This window comes from Corvus cornix, chromosome 4 (genome assembly GCF_000738735.6).
Source record: "Corvus cornix cornix isolate S_Up_H32 chromosome 4, ASM73873v5, whole genome shotgun sequence".
Classification (NCBI taxonomy): Eukaryota; Metazoa; Chordata; class Aves; order Passeriformes; family Corvidae; genus Corvus; species Corvus cornix.
Window position 1 is genome coordinate 29,820,792 of NC_046334.1, and position 25,984 is coordinate 29,846,775.

Below are 25,984 nucleotides of genomic sequence, written 5' to 3' on the forward strand. Positions count from 1 at the left end.
GTAAGTATTTACTCTGAATAATATTTTTGTGATTCAGCTGCCAGATCTCTTTTATCTGTAGCAATTTCCAGTTAGTAGGTGTCATTTGCACATTGCTTTACATATATTTAAGGTTTTATGGATTAGCCGTGTGTTTCCCAGCTTTGGAACAGATTGCCAAGCCTCTTGCAAGAGCTGATTCAGCAATAGGACACCAAAGGCTACAATATCATCTAACAGATCTTCGGCAACAGATACGTATTTTGACTTTATCCCTGACACTGCATCAGAGGTGTAAAGCATTAAGAATACCAGCTTTAGGAAAAAAAGCAGAAGGTTTTGCTCCCATAAGACCACATATAAAAATATGAGTTAGTAATGGAGAGCATGCCTGCAGCTTTCCATGGACTGCCACCATTTTAAACAGCTAAAATAAAGGAATGCCTTTTCATTCTTTAGCCCTTGCATCCATGGTTTTTATGACACTTTTTACAGTCTGCCTCTAACACCACCTCTACTTGGCACCAAGCAGCCACACAAAGCAAGAACCAAGCCTCAAAATGCTTACAGCTAAGCACAAAAGAAAAATTATCTCAGGGGAAAAAATCTTGTAAGACCAATAAATACTATGCTCCCATTTCACAGATGGATAGAGAGACCTCTCTGTGCTATATTTAACAGACATAGCCTGCAAAGTAATATAGCACAGGCTTTATCCAGGCTGGGGATCCACACAAGTCAGAAAACATAGAATTGACTCAGTTCTTTAAGCAAGCATTTTTAAAAAGCCCCAAACTTCCAGTTATAACAGACTTGTACCAGTTTAGATAATGCTTACCCCCTCCTCCTTTTTCAAAGCCTCAGCTTTCTCCATTGTGCATCGAGGAGGGCAGCAATCACCCACAGCAGCCCCTACCCACAGCACAGCAGGAAAGAAGGGAACCCACTTCCCAGCCCCTCAGCCCTTTATAGTTTGTTTTGCCACCTGGTGTGAGACCCAGCTGGGATGAATCCTCCGGAACTGCTCCACCCAGAACACCAGGCTGTGTAATTCATGGAGCCTCATGGCTGTCAGAGTAGAAGAGGAGCCAATCCATCCCCCACTGCAGTAGCAATTCTGTCTGCTAACCAGGACAGCAGCAAATTCTGCAGCAGGCCCAGAAGAAAAGTGTTGTGAGCTCCTTGCAAAGCTCCTGCAGAAACCTTTCCAATATTCTTCAATTTAAAAAAGCTACTGCCTCTCCTCCATGAATAACACCTTCCCAATGAAGTCCTGCTTGCAGTCAAAATGACACTGGTACTTTGTTGGCACAGACCTTTCACAAAGACCACAAAAAGAGTTGAAAGTCTTCAAATTATAGGGAAGCACCAACATTTCCCCATGGAAGAGAAAAAGCTATCAGCAGCAGCCTAAAAACAAAAGGGTTGACTTTTGTTTACAGTACTTGACTGTGAGAGCAAACTGGGCCACACACGCATTTAGAGCTGGATCCTGCTCCCTGACTGCACAGCTATTTTTAACTTCTGTGTTCTTATAACAAGTCTGCTATGAGCTCTGCTACAGTTCCTCATACAAAGAGGATTCATAGACTTTCAGCAAGGCTGCCATGTTTTAGATTAGATGGCAATTTTATCTGAAAAAATGACAAGGCAAAAAGTGGCTTCCCTTACTTGGCAGATACATGCCCTGTGTGTATTAGGTTATAATTTTTTCATGCTGGTGATGAAATACAGTCCCCTTGTTTTCAGTTGTTCAGCCTGCAGAGCTGGTGGAGCTCAGAGAGAGAGAGCATCCATATCTCACGGCTTTCCAGAGCACATCTGTATGAAACTTGAAGGGTTTGTTTTCTGGTTTGGGGTTTTTTTTCTGGGGGAGTTGTTTGTTTGGTTTTTTTGTTTTTTATTTTTTGGGGGGGGGGGGGGTGTTGGTGTTTGCTTGGGTTATTTTTTTATATTTCTGTATGTATCAAGCACAGGTGGATCTGCCCTACAGCTGCCCAACCGCACAACTGTGTTCCCAGAAGCTCGTCCCATCCAGGACCCTCAAGATCTGTTCAGCTACCAGTAGACAAAACATCATGGAACTCACATTGAAGTTAAATTTATGATATTCTCACATAAATCCTTTGCCTCCAACAGCTAGGGCTTTGAACAAAATTTGTGAGATTCATGATAAAAGTCACCAGGCATATAAAAATGCCACTGAGGTTAAGCAAAAGCTTGTCAAGAGGCAGGCCTGCAAAGCAAGTGTGTATTTTGGCCACAGCATGACCTCTGTCCTCTGGGCCTGTTGCCACAGCAGCCAGCTTTGCCTCCCCCCGACAGTGAAGCCCAGTGCAAGCAAAGGTGTCACAAAAGCCATGGTGGTGACCTCCACATGCATTGCACATTGCATTGCTTCTAAGAAAACCTGGCAGAGGCGGTACAGGTGGTCCAGGTCCGGGTCCAGGTCCCTGCAAAAAAGCAGAAGAGGAGAGAGGAGGAGCAGCCCTCCCTGTCCAGGGATATGTGGGTCAAACTGGTCTTGAAAACGAGCAACACTCCTACAACCTCTGTTCCATGTGTTCGTTTGGTGGCATGTACAAGTAGAATTCCTCAAAGCTGGCCACACCACAGATGACAGATGCAACTGAGAACTCTGTTCCTTCCCAGTGGCTCCCTCCAGAGTGTAGCTTTTAGCTTCCGGAACTTTAGGGGGAAGCTTTATTTGGGGGACAGTTAAGGTGTTGATAGCTTGGGGTTTTTTCACTATCTATATGATTTCATTAGATTCTCTAAGATAGAAAACTTTAGAAATAAAGCAGCCAAATACATAAATAAAAGTAGAGAAAAAAGAAAAAGAATGATGTCACCCTCAAGCAGTTCCATCAAGGGATGACATTTTAAATCACATCATGTCTCACACCCATTTCTTAGTGCAAAATAAATCACTTGAACAGAGTGCAAGCCAATTTTTACTTTAAAAAATGTTGTGTCCTAAGGCTCTCTTCTTGAACTTCAAAAGCATACTTCATAATTACTCTACCTATCAAAGGAAACTCAATATTTCACCTCCAACCTCCCTCTGCTTGTGTTATAATTTTTAATTGTTAATAAATTATATTAATTTTAAACTGGTTATTCTCTCTTGAAATTACATCTTTCAAATGGGTATGCAAACTTATTTTAAATTAACATATTTACCTGAAAATTATATATCAGTAATTTGTTTATGACTTTTCTTGCCTCTTAATTCTTGTATTAGGATTTCAGTCTTTGGTTACCTCATTTAATTTTATTTGAAAACTGTTGTCTCAATTTAAGAGTCAAAAGCTATTTCATAGAGCTTGAGAACTCTGGCAAGCAAAAACTTTTATTTATCTGGTGTATTTATATATGTTTATTTGGAGTCATCATTATGCACTGCAAGGTCTTTTGTCATTGCAAGCTTTAGACAGATGGAAAATGTGGAGATCTTGTTTGCAATCTAAAATCTGCTCCTACAGCTGCATGCAGTCACTCCTAAAGAATACAACACATTGGTATTTTTAGCGGGGCTACATTATTTTCTTTAGACAGCAGGTGTTTTACTTAATGCACAGTCCTTGCAAATACATTCAAGAAGGTCCGGCATGGCAGGTAGGGTATTTTATGTAGAGGAGAGCGTGCCTCTGGACAGGGAAGCAAGGTGCTGTGCATATTCAGGTGTGATCATGCAGGCATCATTCTTTGTAGATTCCAGCAGTCAGCATTTAAGAGTCCTCACTTATTTATCAAGGCTGGTCACATGCTTAAATGGATGAATAACTATTGCAAAATGGTAGAAAAATGTCAGTACATGGTTGCCAAAATGACATAAATCAGCACTCTTAAAAACTCCAGCATGCAGAAAATACCTTCATGGCAGGACCAGCCAAAATAGGTTGCAAAATCTTGTGCCTGAGAGCAACCTGTGCTGGGAAACAGGCAGGGAAGTTCACACCCAAGCAATGCTCACTGGTTTCCAAGGCTCTCAGCATGGATCTAGGCATACTGGAGCACACTGCAAAGGAAAAACACATCCATTTGGTGAACTCAACTACGTGGCTGAATGAACCATTTCCCCATTGAAAGAAAAATCTTCCCGGAGATGCCTTTGTGATTTCTGGGCAGCACACAAGAAAGAAAAGCAAAACAGAGATTGTCCCTGTTGTCAGTGTTTTGTTAAGATCAGTGCCTACAGGATGCTTTGCAGTACCAGGTGGGTACTCTTTAGTCTGCAGGGTGATTTTTTAATTAAAAAAGATAAGGACTGTCTCACCATTCTACTAAATTACATATCTACATACAATTTTATTTTTTTTTCCAAGTATCAGAAGATGACTACTTTTTTTTTCCCATGCTAGACGAACTCTGGCTATCAAATCTATGAGACAAATAGCCTGTATCTCAGCCTGCTACTCCCCAAACTTGACACATTTTGTCATCTTGCCCTCATTATTATGCATAACAGTCTTCCTGTAGGAAAGAAACCTGGATTTTGCTCTTCCTTCAGCCAAGCTCCCTGCTCACAATCAAACCCACTGAGACAATCGCCTTTCGTGAGTCCTGGTGACACCCTTCACTGGTAGATGGACTAAATCACAGGAAGATGGAAGAAGTACAAGCACACCAAAGAAGAATAGTTTCAGACCAGATTCACAGTCTTGAATAAATCTCAAAGCAGGCTCCCAAGTCCCAGCTCATCAAGATGAAAATGTAGCTCCTAATTGTCCCCATATGTTTCAAACAAAATTTTATGAATGAAAGATGGATCTTCTTCCCAGTTGCTCCCTTCTAGCACAACCCACTCAATTCCAGATTAACCCACCTCCTTCTAGTTCCATCTCCTTTGTGTGGTCGAAAACAAAGCAGGGAGCTGCACCAACAGAGACACTGTAATTCTCCTTGCCAAAGGAGCAGGCACATGAGGTAGAAGGCAACATTTGCTGGAAACTCAGATGTTGAAACACGTGTTTTTCTCCAGCAAAATGAAAGAGGAAAGAATCATGTGGAATGAGGCAGCGCAGTTCCTCTCTTTTATGTTGCAAGAGCTTCCAAAAGAGAAGCTTCTTTCAAACAAAAGTGAAGCATGGGTAGTTTTCCAAATGTTCTCGTTTATTTATGATAGTTGTCTTCATTTAATGAGCAACGTGTTTTCTCTCAAGTCTGGCATAGCCAGTGGCTGAAGCAACAGATGTACCACACTGATGATCCTGAAGAACAAAAACACATCTGACTGCAGTAGCTCTTTTGCACTCTGAGGACCAAGTGTACAAGCCTGTGGGAACTTCACAGAGACTTGAAGTCCTAATTTATTCATTGTTGATTTGTTTTTATACCTTTATACAAGGGCTTTAGTGCTACCTGATAATGTATATAGAAAATTTTAGGATATAAATTACATTTTTTCTGTATTTTAATATATCAAGCAAAAAAAATAGAAGAGGCTTTAGTCATCTATGAAATGGCATGTTGTTAGATCTTTGTGTATTGAGGCAGGCATTGGACATTTTATAGTGTACACAATTGACACACCTGGGAAAAAATGCTACACTGCTAGCTAAAATGCCTAATCTCTTCTTTAGCACATTTGCGGTTTAATTACAAAACCTACTGAACAATTAAAATTCAGGGCAGCACACTGCCGCAGTATCAGGCTTTGATGTGGGGTCAGTATTGGTCACAGTCCTGTACTCATTACGTAGGTTAATCAATTTGGTGGAGTAAATATGACAGGACTGACCAAAAATCTATGTAATTACCATCGCTCTGAGAGCACAGGCAAGCACGGCTGGTTTATGTGTTTGATACATGAGTAGTATTGTTCCTAAACAAGCAGAGATCCAGAGCTATTAGTGTAAAGCAGATTTGTTTCTTCTATGAGCAGTCCCTCTCATTGCTGCTGTCCATCTGCACGTGTGAGGTGCAGCAGGGTGTGCACCCCTGTGCCAGCACCCTCACACACACACACAGGGAAGCTGTACAAATGGGTTGGTGACAGTGACCGTCTCTGCCGCTGCAGTGTCCCCCTGGCCGGAGCTGATGATGGTCTGTGCTGAGAGGGAAAGCCCCTGCACAGACCTCGCAGCAGCAATTAAAGTAATGCACACATTGCCACTCATCTCTGAAAGACAGAGGCATCTGTGTGGCAGTGGCACTGAAATGGGCTGGGAACATATGTTTGTCACTGCCCCAGCCATCTTCACCCCCAGCCCAGCTCATGAGACCTCCTTTCAAACAGGAACTACTTAACAGAAATGGATGGCTACAGCCAGATCAAGGATTGCTTTCTCTTGCCCAGACATGGATTCTTATCAATCCCCAAATAACACAAACCCATCACAGCCTTCACACAGGTCACTATTTGTCCAGCTTGAGGCAAGTAAAAAGCAAAAATGTCAGACCCGTCTGAACTGGAGAAGAGAGATTGCTGCTGGTTTTGAGTAGGATGCACAGAGTTTGCTTCCTGCCCTGAAAGCCAGGAGTTATCAGGTTGTTCAGCCTGGGATTTTTGCAATAGTCACTGAATTTCCCCAGAAAACAGAGTGACAGCAAGAAGGTTTGAGCTGGGATTTTTGCAACAGTCACCAACCTCCCAGGGAAATTCAGTGAGAGCTGAAGAGTTTTGATCCCTCGCATGGAAGTTGATAGCAAATTAATATGCATTTCCATGGGGGCAGGAGTAGGTCTGGGTGCCACAATCCCATAAGCTCTTTTGAAAATCATAGCCTTAAATGGAAATATTCTGATATTCCAAATATGTGGGGTTAGGTAATTTTTTTCTAATTCTTAAAAATATGTTAGTCATAATTTTCTTCTGCCTTTCAATTCCTATGAGATAAAAAGAGTCTGACTTTACAAGCAGCAATATTTACCAAACTAGTTCCAGAGAAGTTTTAAACCATTTTCTACAGTATTTCCCAATTTTTTTTCCCGATCTTTTTTTTCTGTAAAATGTGTGCCATACAGGGTGTAGGACCGGGAGCACTGTCCTGGCTGGGCATTTGCCTGGGCCGACTCGTGGGTGTTTGCAATGGGTGGCACCTCAACCCTGTTGATCGCCCTGGTGGCGTCGTCCCCAGGAGCGGGCAGCCAGCCCCAGGTGACAAGCGACCAAGGGAGGGGGCTGCAGGAACACTCCGGAGGGCACACCCAGCCAGACACTGCATGGCAACAGGGCACAGCAGGGCGTTTTGCAGTGGCCTGCTGGGTTTTCATTAGGGTGCGCCAAAATATTAAAATACGGCAGTAAAGAAGAAAATGTTTTTTTAATAAACCATGGGTCATCCCTTCGTAAACCCAGTTTGACTGCTGTCGAGACAAGGTCTGTGTCTCCTTGTGCTTGTTTACTGGTGCCTATTTCAACAGCCTCTTTATAGACTCTAGGAACAACAATAACAGAAGACTTTAACTGTTGCTACAGTGCTAATGCTTACTACTAGCAAAAGGCGTTGATGAACAGATCTTTACTGCTCATTTTATGTTTGAGTCCTACTCCCTACAACACTCTGCTCTCTCATGCTCCCCACCCACTGCATTTAAACGAACAAACCACGTTTTCTTTATGTCATCTCCAGCCATCCCAAGAGCTTTGATCACCAAAGGAAACATGTCAGAGCTGGCAGTGTTCTCATTCTGGGGAAAATGTTGATATTTTGGACTTATTTTTCTTGTGCATCAGAATGACAGCAAGTATTTTCAACTGGTTTCGTTTTCCAAGGAAGAAAAGCACTCTGGTCAGGATAGCTTATTTTGCTTAGCTTTAATGTATCATTTGTAGGGCGACTTTATTTATTTTTGAAAACTACTTTATAACAGCCTCCTAAAAATATATATATAAAACAAGCCTTCAAGGAAGAAATTGCTTGGAAATAAACCACTGAAGCTGCTTGTTGTGGCAGTAATCAAAAAGGACATATTAACATCTTGCTTTTATATTTTCAAATAAAATTCACTAAAATGGCCACAAAGCCACTATACATTCTCCATTAATAAAAAAAAAAAAAATAGGCATTTTGAGTGGAAAATCATTCCGAGCTATTTTTCATGGACAAACTGAAGCTGCCAGGGACAAACACAATGTCTTTTTGCTCTCTCTCACTTCCTTATTACTGAGTTTTACTGCCATCTGTTCTGTGGACTTCAGCTGGGTCACTGCAGAAATGTGAGAGCAGGCAGTGTGTTGCCCCTGAACTGAGTTAGTGGAGTACCAACACTCCATTAGGGACTATATAAATATTATCTGTAGCAGACTGGGAAGTGTCAGTCACTGGAGCCCTCCCTATCTCCCTTCGCAGCAGCAGAGCTGGTCCCACCACGACCATTTTCCTCTATCTCGAGAACCCCCACATGGCTTCCTTTTTTATTCCTGAGGCTGGGAAACGCAGGCAGTCCAAGGGCAGTGCAGTGCAGAGCCAGCAGGAGGTGCTCCTTTAGCAAGGAAATCTGTCCAACAGAATAAATCCTACGTCTGTGCTACCAAATTTCCCCTCCACTGTAGTATAAAACACATTTGGCATACTCAAAAAAGGGCTTTTGGCATAGCAGGGAAACCAGTTTGGGGTCTCCTACTGCAGAAACCTAGACAGATGCAATATTTCTCTTGTTTTTAAGTTACTGTAATCAAGCATACTGCAAAGGAGAAAAAAATAAATGAAAATATGTTGTTAGGTCCTAGTAGACTTGCAATTTCTGAATTTCTTTTACAAATGCCCATAGAGTATTCCATCTTTATCCTCCCAAGTCACTGAGAATAACACATCAAAGAGCATGTTTGCATTTCTATAATAGATAACAGCATTGACATAAGCTTCAGGGTTCATACAAACTATAAACTGAATTACCAATCGCCTGTCTCACATATTTATAAACTGTAAGTCAAGCCTGGAGAAAAAAATTCCAACCACAGGTGAAATAATTATTCCAAAGCTTTTAAAGAGTCACTTCTGAGCTGCTGAATTCTGGTGGATGTGAATTATCAGTTTGGTTTGTACGAGCCTCTGCTTGCATAGCAGGAGTCAAACAGCAACCTGGGCTCAGTTGCTCACTGCCATGGCAAGGTTGGCATGTTGGCATCATCGTTTAGACAAGAGATTTTGTAAAAGCTGCAGGTCTCTGTCTCCCCTGGCTAAGGAAGGGATTTTCTCCTGCTATGCTCTTGCCTTGCCTCCAAAGACCACGAGAGCTGGCTCTCCCACAATCTTCCAAGACACCAGAGCCAGAACAGAGCAAGCCCTGATGGCCCAGGGCTTCTGCTTACAAACCTGAAAGCATTACAGACTATGACACTCCTCCTCACACCTTAAGGAGGAAGAAGAAAATTCTCCTTATTTCTGTAAAACTCACCCAGGAAGTGCCCATTTTGGGAGAAACAGTAGTTCTCAGGTGAGGATGGATGTCAGTGGAACCCAATGTCGGGAGACAGCACGAGTCATTCATGCAGCAGCTCTCTGTACAACCACATCGAGGGGTTTGTGCTATATTGTAAGAAAGGAAGACAAAGTAAAGAGGGAAACGTTGCTAAAAATGCTTATGGTGCTGCCTCATGCAAAAATATTAGAAGAGAAATTGAAACCCCTAGGTCAATACCACTTCTGGAACCCCAGTACTGGTCTGAGCTGTCAGCTCCTCCCCAAAACTACCCAAAGCACCTCTGCTGCTGCTGTTGCTGTTCAGCATGTCCAAAAGGAGAAGTAACAGTAGGAATCAGAAGAAATAACAGCATAGGATTTGAGGTGGGATGTTCTTTCCCTGGGTACTTTGACAAAGACCGACTGGAGACTAAGTTGGACATGTTTGTCTCTTGACCTCACACAAAAAAGAGTAGACCCAATATTTTATATGAACTTCTCAGGAATATATGGTTCTGGAACATACAATAGCATGTAGGCATTTAAGACATGCAACATTAGGAGACTTTAATTATTACAGTTCTGTTTTGAAAATTCAGACCTCTCCTCTTCAGGACTTAAAAAACTATCTTGTCTGAAATTACTCAAATTTTTCATCTTAGAGACTTTATATTGCATCAGCCCTAAGTTCTTCTCCACAATACAGATAGGAACAATCCATTTCCCTGTGGATTCCCTATTGCATTATGCAAATGCTGGAAATTCACTAAATCCAGTATTATTAATGACCCTGCAACTGAAATGATTACCTGGGATTTTTTAGCCATATGACAAGAGTTTTCTTGACTGTGTTGAGCATTTGCTTATTTAAAAAACCTTTTCTGACAGACAGGAGTGATTCCAAACCAGACCAGATGTAACATACCCGAAGTTTTGCCGTGTGGTGACAAAACCAGCCTATAAAATTACTTTCTGGAGAGTCTCTTAGTTTTGTCAGCATGATTGATTCTTGTTCACTTTTTACTGCACCAGAGCTGGCGTTAGGATTTGGGGTCAGACCAGCGAAAAGGATTCTGGTGACAATAGCAGCATTCATGAGCTCTGTCAGTGCAGCATGGTTTATTTAATTCAGCAAACACTTAGCTTTGGCAGCAGAGAGAGGCACAGCAATGTAGACAGAAATATTAAGGTAGAAGCGCAGAGAAAAAAAATTTCTCCTGGTTAGACCACGTTTAGATTCAAAGGAAAGTAGAGGGGGGAAGCAAGGGAGTGGGATCTTTTTGTTTTGTTCCTGTGTTGTTATTTTTCTGAAATAGAGTCCTGTTCTTGTGCTTCAAGAAACATGAGGTGAGGATCATTCAGTGAGGAAGGCTCTGCAGCTGACAGGTTATAGGGCAGATTAAGCTCAGCTTCTTTAGCTGTGCTTCTCTTCGAACTGAAACACTCTCTCCTTTTTCTCTTTGGATACATTAGCTAAGAGGACCGATACATGGGAGTGAAGACAGCTCAGCTTTCTCAGAAACAGACGCAGCACTGAAGAGACACTCCAAAGAGCCCTAAAAAGTACTTGACTCTTGAATAGGTTAGTATTTAAAACATTGCACTGTGCAAGTGAAAAATGAAAAACTGTTCAGTAGAATATGCACCAACACTTTAAAATCGAAGTTTACAAACAAGAGACCCTTTGTTCAGTGGCACCATTTCCTTTGGTGTTAGGAGGCTTTTTTTGTTCCTTTCTGGCTCCAAATTCCCTTAAAGAAACTGAAAACAAATCTTGCTCCAAAATCTTGATGAAAAAAATACATCTAGGTTAAAACACAGAAAAACCCACACGAACTTGATGGGATGGTATACTTGACCAACTCTCCTGTCAAACAACTTCAGAGTTTGGTAGCAATGGAGAAGGGGGGAAGATCCTCATGCACATAAGGGAAATGGCCAACACAACCCCAAAATGTGGCTGATAAATAACATGCAGGTGCAGTTATTATTGAGTGCCCCTGATATTCCCAGGTGACATCATACTGTCAGGTGTCTTACTTTTTTTTTGCTCCAAATGGCTCACAGCTTTTCTGCATGCACTACTCCACAACCATCACAGCTGACAGAGCTGCTTGTGTCAGATGCTGTGAAATTTGAAGGAGCAAGGGCTCCAGGGTACTGTAGTTGTTGTGAGGCTCCTTCAGCTTTATGGAGAGCTCGTCTCACCTTTCCCAGGATAGCATCAGCACAGGCTCACCATGCACTGTAAATCATGTGTATCTAAGCTGCATTCAGCAGAGGTGGGTTTCTGAGAGGGCAGCTGGGCTGACAGAGTTGAGTGAGTAGGTTTGTGTTCTTCTAATAATTTCATTTGGTTTAAGCTTTTAAAGACTTACAAATTTAGAGAGCTGTCCCTATAGTTTTTATATAAATTAAATAAATCGGTGTTCCTGCAAAATGCCTACTGATAACGCCTTCCAGTTGTATTGGTGTGTCTGAATGGCCAGACTTACCTTTACTAAAGAGATGGTGCACCGTTTACAGAAACCCCCCTGGGCTAAGCACTATGGTTACTGGTACAGCCCAGCACAATAACTTGCACAGAAGAAAGCCTTCCATCGCTGAGGGAAAGTGCAGCCAACACACCAGCCCAGCTAGGTGTGCTCACATTGTCCCACACCTACGTGATCTAAACTCAGTCAGGGCAAGCAGGCAATAACAAATTAATGTCCTGGTTTGGCAACTTCTTGCCTTTCCAGGAAGAGATTGTTTAAACTGCTTCCAACAATCCTGCCAGGGCACAGACACTTTCTTCCTTGGCCTGATGGTAGCCCATGTCTCTCCCTGGGATTCTCCTGCCACACAACAATTTTGAAGGAAGTTCAGCCCTTGGGTCAATCTCAAGCCATGCATTTTCCACATCATCCAGGTGATGGCTGGCATTTAGACTCCTGACAGAAGGAAAGGGGCAGAGAAGTAAATTGTTAACAATTAGACACTTACTAAGTTATATTACACTAATGTCTATTATCAGAGGAACTGGATACTGGAATGGGCTACCCATGGAGGTGGTGGAGTCACTGTCCCTGGAGATGTTTAAGGAAAGACTGGATTTGGCACTTGGCGCCATGATTTAGTTGACATGGTGGTGTTCAGTCATAGGTGTGACTCGATCATTTCAGAGGTCTTTTCCAGCTTCATTGATTCTGTGGTTCTGTGGTAGGGAAGGATCTCAGGACCAGTGTGAAGACTTGCTGCTGCCATTCCCTCCTCTACCAAATAGTAAATGGGTGTTTGTGCTTTTGATGGGAGTAAGGTACAAAGGATGCTTTCCTTGCATGACAGATGACAGCCACCACAGGTAGAGACCCCTAGCCTGGTGGGAGGACACCCAGTGGGAGCTCTTGCATCTCTGCAGGGCCCCACTGAACTGACGAGCAGGCACTGGCCCAAGCACGATGGTTACAGGCGTTGCTCCACACTGAGTTATATTTAACACAGGAGCCTAAATTACACAGCAGATCAGGAGGACTCCCCTTGAAAAGGCTAACAAGGTGCCACCTGTTTCCCAGGTCAGAGCCAGGATTTTGAAAGCACATGCTTGACAAGACCCAGATCAACTGAACAAAGTAACATTAATAGGGCCCCCTCCCCTGCTTGGGCACTGGGCAAGAGGCAGCTGCCCTGGTGCCTGGCTGGAAATCAGGAGCAGCCCCAGGGAATCTTGTAGGCTTCCCAGCTGTGGGAAGAGTCCACAGGGAGGATGTGCAGCAGTAACAAGGGAGACAAAAGTGTGACCAAGGGGACAAAGATCTTCTGAGAGATGAGAATGAGCTGAAGGATATTTCATTTCCCCCGATGAGGATAATTCAAATAAGTTCAAAGATACGAACTTCCTCCAGAGCATAAGCTTCTCTGGGGCAGAAACCTGTTAATTTGGAGAGCATACCATGCGTAACAGAGGCTGTGTGGGCAGCTCCATAAACTGTGGAGTGGAGCAGGAGGGGAGACCTTCCTGCCCAAATCAGACACTCACTCAGACAACATCAAATCCACAGCCCGGGTCAGGGTGAGGATGAAGTAAATCCATCTTATTGCAGCCCTGTGCAAGAGCTTGCATAAAGCAATGTACCTGGATATCTCCAAGAGCTGCCCTGCACCCTCCCTCTGGATCCACCTCTGGAGTTTGCTTCAGCTGTTTTTTTCAAAAGATCCATAGTAGTTCCACCATTTTAATACCTACCTACAAAACCTCCTGATGCTCTGGGTTTTAGTGAACCACAAACTACCTTAAAAATGCAACATAAAATTAAAGAATTCACTGCTCATAGCTCCAAGTAGGGAATCAAGTAATTAATATACAGCTTAATCTACAGCCTCTGCTGTTCTTATACAGCTCCAGTGCTCTGGCCTGCAGCCCCTTTGCCTTAATTGCTCTCACTAAAGATAGCACTCTTCTATTGCAGAATAATCTGGTGAATCCTATGCCCATATCAGGGCTAAATGCACAGTGTTTAAGAGGAAGAGAGCTCAAAATAACAAGGCGTTTGTTTGCATTCAAGGAAAAATAGAAATTTTACTGGAATTCAAAATAATATATCTCATTCTAAATGAAATCCCATTAAAAGCTAACTTTTCTAATTATCTAATATTATTCTGGCTATGGCTAATATCTCATGGATGATCCTTTGCTAACTTATAATGGTGAGCCACAGCCTGTCTGCATGCCAAAGATACCCTCTTTAAAGAAAAACAAATACCACGGAATGCTTCTGATCTTTCTCGTGTAAGGATTTTTTTTTAATGAAACACTATTTAGATGCTTCACAGCCAGCAAACGTAAATAAATGTAATAAAAAGTACTCTTCGCTGTGAGAGAGGTCTGAAAAACTGAATTCCTCAAGGGACAGACAAAATAAACCAGGGAAAGTTTTATTTCATTATCAACATAGTAGTGGCACACATACATCAGCTGGTATCAATCTTAGTTATAGCCTGAGGCCAGCGACTGACGGCATGCTGCAAATTCAGATTCTGACTTTTCCATCACAGCATGCACTTGAGTAATTTTCTGCAGATTTTGGTTTTCCAATCTGCACTCCTTGGCTGCATCACCTTCCCTGTGCCCGAAATGACTGCCTGCAATTGGAGGTTCAGAGACTTTTTAAGCTGGAGGTTGTATCCGACCAGTTGTTTCATAGACAAAATGAATTTGCCTAATCCTTTTCTGAATCCATTCATCCTGTCAGCCTCCATAACATCTTGCAGCAAGAAACTTCATAATTTAATTACACATTGTGTAAAAAGGTGCTGAAATTAGTAAAAGTCTTTTAGCCAGGAAGAATATTATTATCTGGAGTCTCTTGTTTTGTTGAAAAGCCTCGCTACGTGGGCAAGGACTGCCGGCTCAGCTGCCGACTGGAGGCTCACCCAGACATGCAAGTTTTGCAGCTGCTCCTTGCTTCTGACCAGCACCAAGCAGCAGAGGAGGCAAGGTAGAAGCAGGAGAGAAAGCACAGCTTTCTGTGGAGATGTACAGGCCAGAGGTTGACTGATAAATCATGGTGGAACCTGGCAGATGAGCAACAAGGGCCACAATCTGAACCCTTGCTTCAACCCTCTGCAACAGCCCAGCCAGCCTCAAAGCGTCCCCCTCTCTCATTACCCTTCTTCAGTGGGGCAGGAACTGTTCCCCCCTTAGGCAGGGCTTATTTGAAGAGAGCTTGAGCACCCATGCTCTGGCTGAGCTCAGCAGGAGCCACAAGCAGTCTGGGAGACTCAGAGCAGCATCGCACCGGGAATTTTGGGACTGTAAGTGCAACCATTCACTTACAGTTTTCTCCTCTACCCCATACTGTCCTTAGTGTCATACCTCATCAGCTCTTTTTCAGCTCAGGGTCTCATCTGTAGGTCCCTGCTCCAGCACGATTATGAGTCAAGGTCTGCAGAATTTGACTGAAACCTCCTTGTGTGTGATGTTCCCTCTCCTTTGACAACTCAGCCACACCAGCACGACTTTTGCTCACATCCCTTTACTTCCCTCAGCCTTAGAGAACTCTAAAGTGCAACTCTAAATTGAAACTCTAAATTGCAAAACAAAACTGCCTGTTTCCCCTGGACATGGACACAAGTTATCCATGAGACCCACTCAAAGGAAAATGGAGCTAAAGGTGAAATGGCCAGCCGCAACTCAGACTGATCTTGCTCTTCATCAAAAGGTGAGACTAACTGCTGTCCCTATAGGTCACGCCTCTCTGCCTTCCAGCCACCATGAAGACTTGTATTTTCAGATCATTACCAGACCTGAAACCATGAAGCTGAGAGGCTGAGATCACAAGGCCCTGAACAATACCCCAGACTCCTGCAAACTGCTCTTTCTCTGGCACTTCCCTATCAAACACTGCTGCCTTTGACTGGCATTCAGCTGTTACTGTTTAATACCTCTGTCGGGCAAATTAATGGCAGTTACTTCCATGGGAAGTGAGAAATGGTACAGTAAAATAAGACCCACCTACAAATAACTTTCTCAGCAAGAAAGAAAACTCGCCACCTCATTACTTGCCTTAAACACTTTCCCTGGGGGAGCACCGCATGTTTCACTGAGCACAGCAAGATCCTTGGTACAGCCTGGCTGCTGTTCCCCCTCCCCATCCAGCTGCGTTTCAGCGATGGACTTGGTCAGACAGAGGTCAGGGAATTTAAAAAAAAGTAAATAGGAGTCATGTACTGGGAGCACACATTCACTGCATTGCTGAACTGTCTTACTAACCCGGGAGTAGCCTCCCACACTCCCATGCCGTTAGTGCACAGCTGCTGCTGGAAAGTTGCCTGCAGAGTCTCTGTCTCCTCCCACCTCTTTCAAAGGACCTTGTCTGGAGCTACCAGGCTTCTGCTGGCAATATTTGTCAGGGAACAGAGGACTACTGTCACTTACAAACAAGCAAAGGATTACAAGATGCTTTGATTTCATTGGGAGCACAGAAAGGGAATGATCGCCATTTCAAAAGCTAGAAGGAAACACTGGTGCACAGTCAGCTCTGCATGTTCATTATGTATTTGGCAGAATATATCAATTGGTGTATGCTGAATTCCAAAACAGGTCTAGCTAGAGCCATGCCAAGTGCTATTGTAAAAGGGTGACTGCTCCACAAAGCACCTCATATACTTATGGGGCTCGAGATACTAATTTTGCACTGTACAAGCAAGTACAAACAGAAATAAACATTTTCAGCATAAGGCTTCCAACGGCGTGTCCACAAAACCCCCGGCAAAAGGCCCTCAGTGGCTTTCCCTGGTGCATCCAAGAAGTTGCAGCATGAGACACTCACCAGCACTTCTGAGTCCAAGCTAGAGGTGCAGAAGCAGGACTTGGTTGGAGGGGCCTTTGCAAACCTGCCCACAGACACTGCCCAGGGTGCGGCATCCTGGCTCATGGGGATGGAGAAAATCTCATCTGTTCTGGGACACGTATAACATTTATTTATTCAGGAGCAGGACTTCCACCTCTAAGAAAGTAGGAAATGTTGACGTAAATGGGCAAAACTGCTACTCTGAAATTAAAACACATTTCTTCAGCCAGAATCTCACATTAATGTGGTGCCCCACAAAACTAGTAAAGTTTGGATTTTCAAAGGCCCCTTCGGGGATATTTTACTCTACTCCCTTTGAACATCTCTTTGGTCCTTTCAAAAATGCCAGCCTAAAAATCCCTGCTGGGGGGCAGCGTGTTGCCTTGCTCTTTTCAGGTCTTACCTTTAATACAACATTAACCTCATATTTTGCATTTTTCCAAGCGTGGCTTTCTGGGTTTGGTACTGAGTCCTGCGTCCCCTTTTATCCACATTCTGTGGATTATCTGATCTGATGAGTCATCAGAAATAATCCTGCAACGGCACTGCTCGATGTAAGAGTTAGTTTGCAAGCTACTTTGTGTCATCATTTATTTGAGTAAACCATGCCACCCGCCCTGTATTTTATCTTGCACTTTAAAAAAAAAGAAGAAAGCTGCCACTAACTGCTGACTATTTTAATCTCAAAATAAGATAACAACACATTTGTGAGATCTGAGCCACCAATGCCTTTCTCTAAACAAAAGCTCTTACAGTAAAAATGCCCTGGTAAGATTTGCCCACTCAAATCTCATAAAGCCCATGTTGTTGCAAGAGCTAAGAAAACCTAGCTCTTTCAATAGAGTAATTCTGGGCTAAGAACATTGATGGCATCCCAGAACTGGAAAGCTGGATGTGTAAATTAAAAAGCAAGAAAGCACATATAAACTCTTAATATCCTAATACCTATTACATGTGATCTCTTTCAAAGTAGCTTTAAATGAGAAGTGCAGTTACTCTTTGATATAGCTGCTAGAAACATAGCTGGGATGCCCTTTGTTATAAATTTAAAAAATGAGTCCACATTTCATAAAGGCTCATAATAAACGAGTCTTCAAAACCAGCACATATTATTCCCTTTTTGATTTTTTCTCCATTTAAAACATAAATCTGCACCAAATACAGAATAGTTCCCTTCACTCGGGAGAATCCTTTTGACCTGACTGTTGGAAAGGATCCCTTTCAGCCACCGTGACAGAAATGATCATACGTGCAATGAGAAATCCCCTCCACACCACACATAAGTTCCCTCAGGGCTACCAGGAGCTGGCCTCGGCGTCATCTGGAGGCCACAGCAAGTGACCCATGCTGATAAGCAGCTGTACATAGGCCATGGAGTGTGAGCCACAGTGTCTGCAAGCCAAACCTGGACCCAAATCCAAAGGTATGTACCTGGTCACCTGTGAAAACACTGGAAAGGAACTGCACCACCAAAGGGACCATCTGCCTGGTATGACACAAGAGTGAGGGAGGACACTGGGTTTTCACCCAAAAAAATCCTGATCTGTTATTTACAGCTTTCCCTAAGGCACTCATCAGAAGAGCAGAGAGCCTCTTTAAACACAACAGTGCATTTATTCTCACAGGGTAAAAAAAGAGTCTTAGAAGTATTATCCTTGTTTTAGAGGCACAGAACAGGTCCATATTTCTAAACACATCCATACAACCTGAGGCAGCCTGGGGCTTGCTCCCCAGTGATGCTGTGCAGCAGTGGCATGTGCAGGACGCCACAGTGATAACTGCAGAGCCCGGGCTAATCACCACATCCCTGCTCTGGCCCTGCTCACCCCATGTCCTGAAGGAGGAGGATTTATTTACTTCAGAAGGAATTTGGGAATTCAGCCTATGTATTCAACTTGCACATAAATCACGGATGTTATCTAAATGGGGTGGCAAACGCAGACCCAGGGAACACGCATAACTCAGTCACGTTGCCTTGAAAAGGCACCGAAAAGGCTCGATTCGAGAAATTTTAAAACGCAACATTCTTTGTTGTGCTTTGCAGCCCTGAGGGAGCAGCGGGAGCCGGGTGACCACCCCCGCAGGGCCGGGGCGGCTAGGGTGTGCAGGGCGGCGGCGGGGCCCCAGGGGTTCCCGTTCCGCGCCCCAGCTGTGCCACCCCTGCACCGCGCAGCTCAGAAGGGAGTCCCGCTGCCCCTCAGCCGCGGGGTGCGCGCCTGGCCCGCCGGGGAGCCGCGGGACACAGCGGGGGCTGCCGCAAAAGGCGCCGGCCCCCAGCGCACCCACCCCTCGAGGGACCACCCTCGACATCGCTTCCCAGGGGGAGAAAAAACCGCAGGGGGTTTGCCTAGAAAGACTCCCTTCGAACCTCCGAACTGCCCTGTCAGGCGGCAGAAGGGGATTTTTGCCGCCGTTTGCCCGTTTCTCAGGCAATAGAGGAGTTCTGCCCCGCGGGCGCGCAGCCCTGGCCCGGCCGCGCTCGTGGACGCGCTGTCGGGCGGCTCTTCCCGGCGGAGCCCGCTTGGCTCCACAGCCCGGCGGCTTTAAACAAAAGCGTTCGTCTGTTGGTTCGCTGGTTGGCTTCTATTTTTCGGTTTTTTTCTTTTCAGAAAACAACTGCAAGCCCCTTTTGCGAGAATATTTTTCCCCCCTCCCTCCCGCCGGTCCCCCTGACCACCATGTACTCCCCCTGCTCCCCCTTGCCTCCGACTGGCATGCGTCCAGGACTGAGGAATTTTTTTTCTTTCCCCTTTTCTACTATTATTTATTTAATTATTTAATTTCACTTTATTTCCACTGCGCATTTCGGCTCCAGCTCCCCAAACTCTTTGATCTCCCCGGCTGTCTCCTTACCCGGAAGAAAACCCCGGCTCTCTCAGCTGGGAGCTCAGCGCACACGTGGGCGCCCTGGCGCGCCTCCATGCTCCTGCCAAATTTAGTCACACAAAGGGCTCGGGGGGGGACTGGGGGGGGATGAAAGGGGCCGCCGGCGGGACATCAAAGGCGCCGCCGCCCCGCCCCACTCCCGCCCTTCCCTATAAAGGGGGCGCCGGCGGCGGACGCCGCTTCGCACGCGAGAGTGTCCTGTGTCCCCACGCCCCGCTTATTGCGCCCGGAGGGATCGTCAGTGGCACCGCAGCTCCCCCCTCTCCCCAGTCAGCACCCCTGAAGCTCTACGGGGGTCGTCCCGCTGCCCCGAGTGCTGGTGCTCAGCTCGCCCGGGGCCGGTTTCCCCTCCCTGGGTTCGACACCCTCCCCCCCCCCCGCCCCCCGCCCTGAGTACGGGCAAGCCGGGTTGGGCGTCGGGGAGTGCTCGAAATGCGGGTCCCTTCAACGCTGAAATGCAAAAAACCCCAACAAACAGAAACTCCACAACTCCCTCTGAAAAGCCGAAACCCACTCAAACAACCGAAAAAAAAAAAAGCAAAACCTGCCCAAAATTAAGAAACAAAGCAAACAAACAAACAAACAAACAAAAAAACAACCCAAACCATGGGAAAATATAAACTCACGCTAAAAGCAAAAGAGAAAAAAGGAAGAAACTCCTAAAGCGAAAAAATCACCCCTACGAAAGTACCAAACGGCGCGGTAGCCGCTCCGGAGCCGGGTGCCGGGCGCGGCGGCGAGCGCACTCCCGGTGGCCCGGGGAGGCCGGCGGGTCCCGGGTCGAGAGCAGGGCCACGGTGAGGTGTCCCCATACCCCGGGCCTTGTCCCCCCCCCACCGGCCGTGCCCCAAGAACTGCGAGTAAAGCGACAGCTTTGTGTTGTCTCCAGTCAAATCTGACGTTGGAGTTGAGGTTTCCTGAGTTTATCTTCTTGTCATAAATCATTACGGTTTCCACACACACATTCCCCCGCCCCGGTCCCGTCGCCCCCACCCCGGCCCCTTCTTGCCTTCAAAATCCTTCCACCAAAAAAAACGATCCGGGAAAGACTCCAGCCCACGTGAAGGGATGGCGGAGGGGCGGGGGGAGGCTGCTTTTCCAGAGGGACCCGGTAATGAAACAGAGGAGTGGCCGCGCTGCCGGCTCCTCCGGCGGGGTCCCTGCCTGCTCCCGGGCCGCACCGCCCCGTCGGGGGGAGAGGGTTGCGGTGCTCAGCATCTCGCCGAAGGTCTTTTTCAGAACAGGACCGTCCCGGGGCAGCTTTGCCCGGCCCGGGTGTCCCGTGCCCGCCGAGCGCCAGGAAAAGGAAGAAGGGCGGGAGGGATGCGGAGATGTGCATCTCCGCTCAGGAACTCTCCCTGAGCTGTCTGTCGTTTTCCGAACAACCTCTTCCCCATCGCCTCTCTGCAGCCGTCTCCGAGAGAGAGGGGGTCTCCCTACATCTGGGGAGCAATGCACAATTAAGCCCCTTCCCAGGAGTTACATTTCTAATTTCTTTCTTTCTCGATTATTTATTTCACGCACTTGTTCAACTTGGCAAGTGCGTCCCCCGTTTCCCGCTACCTTGCTCCCTTTCTCGGGGTTTGGAGGGTGTCATTTCTCAGCTGGATTTTAATTACCCGTTCGCGGACGATGACGCAGAGCCGCGGGCGGCGGCGTGGGCAGCCGGGCTCAGCCCGCCCGTGTCCCGGCCGGCGGTGCCGCCGTGCCGAACCCGGCATCTGCTGAAAACGGATTGAGCATCCACATATTCCCGTTCCTCCGGCTGCCGGAGCTTGAAGGTTTAGCAACCTGACGGGGCATGTGCAAAGCACCAAGCACACTTTTCCGATGCCAAAATACTGGGAAGTTGTTTCCTGCAAAATGTGCGCCCATCGCGTTCGCAAAATAAAAGTTGCGGATCCTGACGTTTCCCAAGTGCAGCGTCTGCTTTTGTCTGGATGATTTTTTTTACTGTGCTCGTGCCCTGTTGCAGGGCGATGCCGGATCAGCCGGGAGCTAACGGGGCAGCGCGGTGCTGGAGGAACGGGACAGGGTGGAGGGGTGAACCTCCGTTACTGCTCTGGCTCCATTTACCGGTCCGAAACTGGGACGAGCTCACCGCGGCGGGTTTCGCCCTGCCTCTCGGGGGCTACTACTCGTTTCTGCCGGGAACTTGCTGGATTCAATGGGGATGTCTTAATTCTGCCCTTCGTCCGAAGCGGGCGTGGGCAGAGCCTGGTCAATCCCTCACATACTTCCCACACCGGAGCAGCGCCATGTGGCGATGGGGAAGGCTCAACAAAGCAGCCCTAAAAAAGCAGGTCTGTCCGCCCTTCCCGGGGATGCAGCTAGTGCCTGTGCCCTCCTCGGCGGGCTTTCGGCTGGGGAGGGACAGGAGCGGCAGTGCCCCGGTGCACCCCCGCGACCCGGACACCCGTACACACAGGCACAAGTGTGCATGTAGACACACACACGAACACAGGGACACACAGAGAGGCTACTCCGCGCAGCCAGAGCAAAGTTTGCCCGGGGGCAGCCCCGCTCCCGCTCCCCCCCGCCCCCTCCTCCCTCCCCGCTGGCGCTGGCCCCGGCCCCATCCTCTCCCCGCCCCCGCCGCCCGGCCCTCCCGGCCCGGACACGGTGTCAGTCACGGCGGCGGTTCCTTTCATCTCCACCGCCCCCGCCCCGCCCCGCCCCGACGGCGGAGGGAGGGAGGGCGGGAGCGATGCTGAAGTTGCGCTGCCGCCGCCGCTCCGCGCCCCACCGCCGCCCCCCGTGGGGCGCCGCGCCCGCTGGCTGCGGCAGGAGGCCCCGCACCGGGCGCTGAGCGCGGAGGCGGCCGGGGGCGCCGCGCCGACAACTTTTTCCCCTGCCCGCGGGCGCGGAGGGAAGCGGGGGGGACATCTCCCCTCCCGCTCCATCCCTCCCCTCTTGCTCTCCCTCCCTCCCGGGGCTGTTTCTTTCTCGGCCCCTCGCCCCTCGCGGTGCCGCCGAGTCGAGTCCAGCCGTGCCCGGAGCCGCGGACGAAGCGGCGGACAAAGGCCCGGTGGGTGCGCGGCACGGGCAGCGCCGGCCCCTTCCCCCGGGACGCCCCCTCCCCCTGCCCGCCTCGCCCCAGCCATTTTAACTCGGTCCCGCCGGGGTGGTGGCAACTTCACTCGGAGGCGAAACGCGGGCGGGCTCCGCTTCCCTCCGCGTCTCCTCGCCCTCAGGGTGAGCCCGGGTCCCGGCGGGGGATGGAGGGAGGTCGGGTCTCCTGGGGGGCGGTCCCTGGCGCGGTCGGGACACAAGCGGGCGTATTTCGACCTACTCCGGCCGTGCGGCGCGTCGGGGCGAGGGTCCCCGCGACGTCGGTGTCGTGCGGAAGACGGGGTACCTCGGCCCCGAGGGGGCGGGCGGACAGGCGGGGGTCTCCGGCTGCCGAGAGCAACCCTGAGGAGTTCACGGGATTTTTCCTTCTTCTCTCCTCCTTCTCCTCCTCTCTCCTCCTCCTCCGCCCTCCTCCTCCTCCTCCCCCGCTGCTCCTCCCGCTCCCCTTCCCGCGGCGGGCCGGCGGCCGCAGCAGACGCCGCGCTGCCGTGAGGATGCCGCAGCTGCCGGGGGCCGGGGGCGGTGGGGGGGACCCGGAGCTCTGCGCCACCGACGAGATGATCCCCTTCAAGGACGAGGGGGACCCCCAGAAAGAGAAGATCTTCGCCGAGATCAGCCACCCCGAGGAGGAGGGCGACCTGGCCGACATCAAGTCCTCCCTCGTCAACGAGTCCGAGATCGCCCCCGGCGCCAACGGGCACGAGGTGCGCGGCCGCGGGGGCTCCGCGGGGCAGCGCGGACGGAGGGGGCGCGGGATGCCGGAGGGCTCCGGCCGCCCTGGCGGGGGAGGGAGCTTCGGCGGGGCACAGGGGAAGCCTCTGTCTTCCAAATTTCTCAAAAGAAATCATCCTACCCCAAAGCCTGTCTCCAGAAGTGCGTCGGGCAGAGCCGGGAGGGCTCCGCGCTCTGGGATGCGCTGGAGGGGCTGGCCCCTTCCGCGCTTCGGCCCGGGACGAGAAAGTTGCCGCGAGTTCCCCGACGGTGCAGTGGTATTAGACCTCAAGCAGCCATGAAATTTCCTCAGTAAAATCAGCGGGGTCGGAGCATTAGCTATAAACTCTTTAAGGGATTTGCATAAAACTGTTTGGGAAGAAATTCCCGACTCTAAAACAACTTCAGGGCGAGCGGACAACTTGCCTTTTTAAAAATCTTATTTAATTTTTTTCTTTTTTTATTTCCTTTTTTTTCTTTTTCCTAAAGATCTGCTAAGGAGGGCAACCTGATTTTCATCATTATTTTTGGTATCTTTTTACCAAGAGCGTTTTGACTGCCAGAGTGCCAAATATTTTCCAGAAATGATCCACTTTCATTAAATGCAGGGTGCTTCTGCTAGAAATGCTTTGCAAAGCCATATAGTTATTCATGTTGTCATAAAACAATAGTTTACACAAACATTTCTGGTACAGTTGCCTTCCAAGTGACTTAAGAGGAAAAAGAAAGATGTTTATCTCGTGCTCTTAACTTCTTTCTTCCTTCAAGGAACTGTAGCAGTGTGACTGATAAACGAGCATCCATACAATGACTTTTCTTCTTTTTCTTCCTTTCTGATGGTGGATTCCTTGTGGTCAGGTTTCCAGGCAGACTCAAGCACAGGATTCCTACCATGATAAAGGCAGAGAACACCCCGAGGAAGGTGAGACGCGCACAGTCCTGTCTTGCAATATTGTCCCTCTGTGACCCTCCACACAGTCCTCAAACTGAACTTGGTTTCTTTTGGAAAACATAAATTTAGTGTCTTTTGGGGGAGAGGGATGCCAGAGCGCTTTCAAAGCGTATTTAAAAGGGAGATGAACGTGCGGCGCGTTTATCTTGAGTGACCAAATGGTATTTCTGTTGTTTAGGAACTGATAAGTAGGCCAAATGGATCTTCACTGAAGAAATAACTATTTTTAGGATATCAGCTTAAACACATCTATCTCTTTGCTCATACAGTGTGCAGTTCTTTTCAGAAACCCTCTGCTTTTCTCCATTTAAGTGACAGCCAAAGTCTGTCCCTTAAATGTCCTCTTTCGAATCTAAGTATGAACAGACCTCCTACATTTTTTAATGTACCGACTGGTTAATTTTGATTGAGAAGGACAGAGGAAATAGCAGAGTTCACTGAATATCATTTAGGAAGCTGGACACGCGTGCAAAGAATGTGTGCTTTGAAGGATGGGAGATTATGTTTAAAATCAAATTCTTATCATCGCAAACTAATCCAGATTATAAATTCCATATAAAGACAGACACAGTTAAGTCCTGGTGCTTGCCGGCACTCTGTGGCCATCTTCCTCCAAATTTGTCATTAAACAGCCTAAAAGCAATGATGTCTATGCTCAAAGCATTTTGGCAGTGAAGGGGAGGTGATCAGCTCTGGATAGTTTTCTTTTCAGCTCTGCATCTTCTTAAAACCTCACTTTCAAATAGTAACCTTGTCAATGGGCATGTAGGTGGGAGACTTGTTCATCCCCATTTGCAGGACCTGAACCCAAACACTTTATTTTCCTACAAATAGCCTCCCTCATTTGGCTTCCTTCTTGACTGTAGTACCATGTGTGCTCAACAGCCCCCCTCCCAAATTGTTAGGATCTCCTTCCAAGCCACCCCCTGCCCTTTAATTGTTCCCAATGAGGATAGCCAGAATGAATTGTTCGCTGCACACACTGGCTCAGCAAGAGAAGGAAACTATTATATCTAGTTACCACAGCCTTGTCCTCCCTTTCCTAACAATGATGTTGGAAACCCACACTGGCAATAATTCTGAATCCAAAAATCCTAGAGGCATGTATAAAATTGGGGAAAGCTGCTACTTGAGAAATGTGATGTCATTGCTAATGTGTCTACTTTGATTTGAATGTGTACTAGCAAAATGAGGCTATTCTGTGTTTTAAACATAAACTCCTCACTGAGAGTACTTGCTCCTTTAAGAATTAACTCTTCCTAAAAAAAAATTTATTACAAATTGCTTCGTATTGCTTTCTGTCAGCAGTAATTTCCATGAGTAAGGAAGTATTTGCATGCAGAACATTTTTATATATGCACAGTACCTATTTAAGTGCTCTAACTCATGAGAAATGCATATGTGGGGAATAATGTAATCATTGTTTCGTCTTCCATAGGAAAGCATCCAGACAGTGGCTTATACAGCAAGGGACCATCATACTCTGGTTATTCTGGGTATATCATGATGCCAAATATGAATAACGACCCATACATGCCTAATGGATCTCTGTCGCCACCCATCCCCAGAACAGTGAGTTATCTCTTCCAAAGGCTGGTTTTGGCAAGCTGGGTTTCCTCCTCTTTGGTCTGCAGAGTCTGTTTACAAGGGGGTCTTTTGAGTAGCTTCAGTGACGATGAAGGTTGAGCTTCTGCTGTTCAGAG

The 25,984-nt window shown here is 47.1% G+C and overlaps 1 protein-coding gene and 1 long non-coding RNA gene across 10 annotated transcripts in view; one reads left to right on the plus strand and one right to left on the minus strand.

The window, feature by feature from the left end:
- Positions 1 to 3,299: 3,299 nt before the first annotated feature.
- Positions 3,300 to 23,021, minus strand: LOC109146301. Its single transcript, XR_005601814.1, has 5 exons — positions 22,839 to 23,021; positions 9,325 to 9,455; positions 4,808 to 5,192; positions 3,855 to 4,000; positions 3,300 to 3,765 (listed from the first exon to the last, which is right to left on the minus strand). It is a non-coding gene; the product is annotated as an uncharacterized LOC109146301 (long non-coding RNA).
- The window catches only part of LEF1 (lymphoid enhancer binding factor 1), a 71,488-nt gene continuing 67,832 nt past the window's right edge, over positions 22,329 to 25,984 (plus strand). For 4 of the 9 annotated variants that reach the window (XM_039551404.1, XM_039551399.1, XM_039551406.1 and 1 more), the window contains exons 1-3: positions 23,004 to 23,322; positions 24,188 to 24,251; positions 25,720 to 25,853. In XM_039551404.1, coding sequence (XP_039407338.1) covers positions 23,113 to 23,322; positions 24,188 to 24,251; positions 25,720 to 25,853 — 408 coding nt within the window. In that variant the 5' untranslated portion in view covers positions 23,004 to 23,112. Of the gene's footprint in view, positions 22,575 to 22,645; positions 22,742 to 23,003; positions 23,323 to 24,187; positions 24,252 to 25,719; positions 25,854 to 25,984 lie in introns of those variants that run through there. The other 5 variants (XM_039551400.1, XM_039551401.1, XM_039551402.1 and 2 more) reach the window with 5 other exon arrangements.